This window comes from Carassius carassius, chromosome 5 (genome assembly GCF_963082965.1).
Source record: "Carassius carassius chromosome 5, fCarCar2.1, whole genome shotgun sequence".
Taxonomy (NCBI): Eukaryota; Metazoa; Chordata; class Actinopteri; order Cypriniformes; family Cyprinidae; genus Carassius; species Carassius carassius.
The window spans coordinates 25,845,314-25,851,587 of NC_081759.1; the positions used below are offsets into that span (position 1 = coordinate 25,845,314).

General features: G+C 37.1%; 1 protein-coding gene across 1 annotated transcript; it reads right to left on the bottom strand.

The window, feature by feature from the left end:
* Positions 1–708: 708 nt before the first annotated feature.
* LOC132141072 (T-box transcription factor TBX6L-like) lies at positions 709–6,274 on the bottom strand. Its single transcript, XM_059550261.1, has 9 exons — positions 5,906–6,274; positions 5,497–5,662; positions 5,124–5,226; positions 4,057–4,221; positions 3,796–3,945; positions 3,389–3,459; positions 2,939–3,015; positions 2,533–2,731; positions 709–2,222 (listed from the first exon to the last, which is right to left on the bottom strand). The coding sequence occupies exons 1-9, from the start codon at positions 5,994–5,996 to the stop codon at positions 1,601–1,603; spliced, it is 1,644 nt and encodes a 547-aa protein (XP_059406244.1). The 5' UTR covers positions 5,997–6,274; the 3' UTR covers positions 709–1,600.

The window sequence follows — 6,274 nt, forward strand, 5'->3', positions numbered from 1 at the left end:
TTGCCTAGTTTTGGATAACAAGTAGTGGTCCAAATGCATTTTTACCGAGACACCAAGCAAAGGCCAAATCACGCTGAATTTAGCAGGATTTTAAAAAGTCTAAATCTTTATTTTTTCATTGCAGAAATCCTCTGATATAATTTACCTCAACCAATGTTTATGCAGATGATGAAGCTTTGGTCCTCTACCATTAGCTGCACGTAAGCCAAACTGACTAACTTTTGTTAAATCTAAAGACTTGGAGATAGATACTGTGCAGATTAAATTGAACATCTACCATGTTCATTCATAGCTCTGTGCCTTACAGAATTTTTCCCATATTGAATAACTTATTTTTTAATTCAGTGATGCAGCTTGATTATAACAGGTCTTCTCTTCTTTTTTTTTGTTTTGTTTTAACCATGATATTTAAAATAAAGTCACATGTATTCTTTTTTCCTAAAGTGCTAATTATCATCATCCAGATTGTAAGAGCTCTGTCAGGTATATGTGAATTAACTCTGTTCAAACTATTTTTTACCCCCATTAAGAGTGACTATATATGAATGTTTTGTTGTCTTCTGATTTTCAGTTTGCTATTGGGTTATGAAAATACAAATCAATTTGCCAAGCGTCAGTGGGACAAACAGTATATCCGGATTTATCTTACATTGCTGCTGAATCATAAATGATTGGGTCTTTTGCTCATTGGTATTCAGATGCCAAATATAACATTTTTTTTACAACAATACACTTTGGAAAAATAATTTGTGAACGAATGTTCTTTGTCAGAAACAAGTTCATTCAAATTGATGTTCAATTTTCATATTTCAAAATAAAGTGTGTTTGTTATTTTACAGCAATATCTGTTTCAGCTGGGAAAAGGGGAACTGCTTTAAAAATATAGCCATTGTTTATAAGATGTTGCACACATTTAAAATCAACTTCAGGCTTCGAAAAACTTTTCTATGATTAATCAAACTAACGAGAGCTGATGTTCTAGAGTTGTGTGATGTTTCCATCACTAACAATCATACTGAGAATGTTATATAGCAGTGCATATAGTCAATGCCTATAGCTTGTTGTAAAATAAATATACAATATATGTATCTAATAAGAAATCTGTTTCTGATCAGTCAATAAATTCATCTTGATTTGACTTTTTTGCGTGTGAAATATTTGCCATTTTTCACTAGACTGAAAGATGCACAGCAGTGTCAGTAGAGTGTATGCTGTTTGTAAAGGCAACTTTACATCGCTAAGAAAATGTATAGTTGTGATAACTTAAAAAAAACTGTATTTAGGTTTAATGTAAAAAAAAAAAAAAAAAAAATTCACACAGGGTCAGAAATTAAAATAGAAACGGCAAAAGTGTGGTCTGCAGAATTACTTGGAAGTCTGAATGGTTTCATGTTGACTTAAGATGTTAAGCAGTTTAAAGTTCAGACAGTAACCGGCTTAACATAAATATGGACAGTAGTGACAACTAACAACCTCATATCCCGCTGAAAATATTTACATTCTTTTGTTGGGAACCCCTCAGTGTTCAACTCTGCTTTGTAAACCACTAATTCAGACCACTACTGGAAATGAGTCATAATTCAATGATGACTGAAAAACGTCATTTCCCAATCTGCTGTTCACAGTAATATTCAGTTCTTGCTCTGGCACTGACGTAGTCCATCTGTGATCTGTGTTCAGTCTGGCTGCTCCACATGCCGTTTAATGTGAACTGCTGATTGATGTGTTCCTGAAGCGCTGGATAAATCTGCGGACGCAGCTCTCGTTCTGAGCCACGGAGGTACTGCTCTGATTGGGGGGGATTTGGCAGGACCTTCCCCGATGGTCCTGAGGCTAATGCTCGAAAATGGATCCTGTTGAGGATGTCAGTGAGGGGCCTCAGATTAGCATAGTCAAAGACTGAGGTCATCTCCGGGTTCCTCAGGGCACTTTCTGGGAGTTGCATCCGGCTCAGTTTCGGGGGCAGAGGGAGGGGCAGCTCCATGTCAGGACATTGTGGTGAGGGATGTGGAGGGGTCTGAAAATAAGGCTGGAGCTGGATGATGGATCTGGCTGGGCTGCTGTGCTGGTGATGGTGCTGCTGAAGGTTTAGAGGGCTGCTGATCTGAGATGGCAGTCTGCTGAGGTCGGTGTCTCCTGTGGAGGACTGGACACAGAAGCTCTGGGCCACGGGCAAAGCTGCACACAGACTGTGGAGGCTGGAGGGTCTGGCTCCTCTCGGACTTGGGAAAAAAAAACTCTTTACTCATTATTTTGGAAGACAAAACTCAAGTCTGTATGTAGCTGTTGTCTAGAAAGTGATCTTGATTAATACAAATTGTCAATTCCAAATACATTTAAGTATATTTCTTTTTCACTAGGCTATCTTTGTCACCATTTTTCAACCCGATAATTTAGCATCTCTTGCATACTTCAGACTAGAGCAAGAATTAGTATTTCCCAGCAGAACTGTGACATAATATCATGGGTTGATTATAATGTGATATTCACTGCATCACACAAATTGGCAGGCAGAATCAGAGCCAGACTCACCTGTTCAGGGGTCTGTTATTGAGGCTGAGAATGCTGTGGGTCTGATGGGGTGAAGGTGTCCCACCAGTGCTGGAGTTTATGAAGGCTGATATGAAAGGGTTGGGGGTGACAGAAGAAGAACTCAGTGTTCTGCTGCTGTCAACAGAGCTGGACACAGTCACATCCACATCCACATCCTCATCCTTCTGTGGCTGTCCTACTGTTTGTGGACAGAAGACAAAATACACAATTTATAATAAAAGCTAATTAAGTGTCAAATAAAATATAAAGGTGACCCCACGTGATGGAGGTTAAAAGTCCCCTTCTGCTGCCCTCTGCTGGGCACCAGAAACAAGAAGCGACAGTGATACATATAATATGAAGCTACATTGAATATTATTATTATTACTCTCTTGGAAAATCATACCATGGTTGTTTGATGTCAAATCCTGTTTGGCCTGCCCAGTGGAATCCTGGGTCTCTTGGCTCTCTTTTTCTCTTAACCTAATAAGAAATTATAAAAGTTATATAGCTGAAAATATCAGTTTCTTTCAGTCAGGAAAGAAAATATTATGTAAATTCTACTGAATACAGTTTGATTTGGCATTGTGAAATTATGAAAATCTTTCTCCTTTACCCATACTACATGGTTGAAAATAAGTATAATTATTCACAAAACAATCATTTAAAAAATAATAAATAAAATAAAGTCAGTCCTGGTGTCATGTGCAGTAAAGGAGATATTTGTAAGTGAAATCTTCTGAACTAAAGAAAGAAAATTATGAAAACAGCTCTCCATCACTTCTTTTTGAGGTGACCTAATAATTCTCTCTATTGAACGGACCTAATTAATTATTTCTAACGAGGCATCTCTCACCTTTTCCTGTTCAGCCCATTGTCACGAAAGCCTTTAGCAAAGGGGTTGTTGTCAATCTTGAGTTTTGTGATCTGTGTTAAGGAAGAAAAACAAAGAGTCCCATCAGCAAAAACCACAGACATGCCAGGCAAAGAGCATAAATCATGCAGAATAGTTTAATGACACAACAAATCAAGAGAGAATATCAGGCATATTGAGGTCTTCAAACATCAACATTTACTTAAATGTTTTGTTGATATTTTGTGAGGCTATAGAGGTTTTCATATTTTGCACGTTATACTGGGTAGATTGTATTATTATAGACATTTTTATCTTCATGAATTTGACTCACTAGATGGCAGTGCAACTCTACTGGAAAGTCCTATATTTCCACACAGTTATTCATCTCGTGAAATGTCTGTCCTCACCTCTTGGTTCTGGTAGGCTGTGACAGCTATAAAAGCAGCTTCAGGGAAGGTGAAGCGCAGGTAACCGCCAGAGTTGTGAGGGTTACAGGCATCTGGAGATTGGACAATGTGTAGACGGGGCTGATATTTGTGCATGGAGTGGAGAACCACCTAATGAACATAGAGAGAAATAGAAGTATCAATGGTAAATAAATAAATAGTGATCCCCAAAACAGAAAACATCTCTTAACCGATATACTTTCCCCATTTTTTAAATCTTACCAGGCCATTAGAGTTAAGGGTGTTGTTGGTCAGTTTGAGCTTGTGAAAGGAGATTGGATACTGCATCCATTTCTCTCCAGGTGCAGGAGAGTCTGGATGGATGAAGAACCGATTGGGCAGGTGTGGATCAGTCGAACCATTCACTTCCCAGTGCTCCTTATTCCACTGAAACAATATAAGAGCATATGAATAGTCACGAAGACTACAATAATTAATCACTACTCATTTAAGCAGATTTATCTATGAGGTTTGCAGCATTATAACATCCCTATACCCATCTGGAGCTGAAAGTATGATGTGTTAAAGTATCAGCTGAAATATTGATATTAAAGGGATAGTTCACCCAAAAATGAAAATTCTGTTCAACCCTCTATAAGTTTATTTATATTTGACATTTTAAAAACTTTTATTTCTATTTTAAAGATATTTTGGAAAAGTCATACTATGGAAGTCAATGGCAACCAACGACTCTTTGGTATCCATATTCTTCAAAATATCTTTTGTGCTCAACAGAGAAAAGAAACATAAAGGTTTGGAATAATTTTTGTTGCAAGGATTTTTGTGTGAACTATCCCTTTAAGGTATAAAACAGGGAGAGTGCCATAATGTAACGTTTTTAAAAGACGTTTCTTTTGAAGTCTTACCAAGGATGCATTATTTCCATTATTTGACCAGAAAAAAATGAAGTAAAAACAGTAATATTGTAAAATATTTTTACAATTTAAAATTAATATTTATAAATATATTTATAAATATCATTACTCCAATCTTTAGTGTTACATGACGTGACATAATTGTCATCAACGTTGTCATCAAAACGTTAAAAACAATTTTCCCGAAAAACATCATGCAGTTTCAGGTTTCGTTGATGAAAGTTCTTTTGTAACATTAAAAATATAAATATTTGCCGTCATTATTGAGCAACTGAATAAAAGTGTACTTTTTTTTTTTTTTACTGCCCTCAAACTTTTAAATGCTAGTGTACATGTGTGTTTGTGAGGGAAGTTGGAGGGGGTTGAAGTGAGAAAGTGTGTATGTGCCGTGAGGGAGGGGTGGAGGGGAGGTACCTTGTACTTGTGGTTATCAAAAGGCACCATGTCCATTATCAGCACATACTTGACTTTTGGATTTAGTCCTGTCACTGTTACTTTGCAGCTGGGAAACATCCGCCTGAAATAAATGTACACCGGAAACACATCATAACAATTAGTCATCACATATTAGACAATGCCTTCCATAATGTGCATTCTGATTTGTAAACTAATCATTTGTAAAAGATTATGAACTATTCAGCTAAATGAATACTACACTGAATGCACTTAACGTTTTATTGCACTATAAAAAAGGGTAAATTCCAACACAATTCAATTATATGTTTGTCATATCATCACTTATTATAAACAAGACTTTTAGTCATTTTTAACCAATTTAGGTGCGTACCTTCCAGATTTAGTAATCAGCATCTCAGTGCCAATACTGCTGAATTTGTCCCAAAGCTCTCGATCTTGCAGGGATACATGCACTGGCAGTGAGGTCAGTTCAGCTTCAGGACTGTTCATCCTGCTACTGAGGCCATGTTGAGTGCGGAAAAGGGATTCCTTACAGTCTAATAATCGATAACAGAATAATTTCAGATTTTCATTCACCACACTATTTCATATGTACAACACTGGCTTCTTAAGAATGATAATTGTTTATTATTAGAGAACCCTCCCTTTAGTCAGTTTGAGGGTTCTCCCTCTTTTGACAACTCACAGTAATCAATAAATTAAAATAAACAACAAAAAAATAAACCTGAAATTGAATTAAAAAAAAAAAAAAACATTAAGAGACGTAAAAACAGTCCTACCTTGTGGATAATATCCATAGTTATTAGCTAAATAATTCATTTGGTAAGGTAAGTCCAGCTCAGGCCTTTCCTCTGGAAGATACATGACCATGAGACTGGAGCAACAAACTAAAGTGACTTGTCCAGAGGTTTGTAGCAAGCCAATGGCTCACTAGGACTATCCTTTAGGATGCTACCTTTGCGTAACTTCAAAGAGGACAGAGGTGTGTATGTGCACTTCTGTCAAAACATCAGTCTCGTCTTTGATCTGCCTTTTTGTCTCTCCCGGTTCCCAGTTTGTGCTCCAGCTTGCCCACAAAGGTGTGTAGAAACAACAATCTCTGGATCTGGGGGAAAGGGGGGTGCATTTGACTTTAAAAGCCAAGGGTT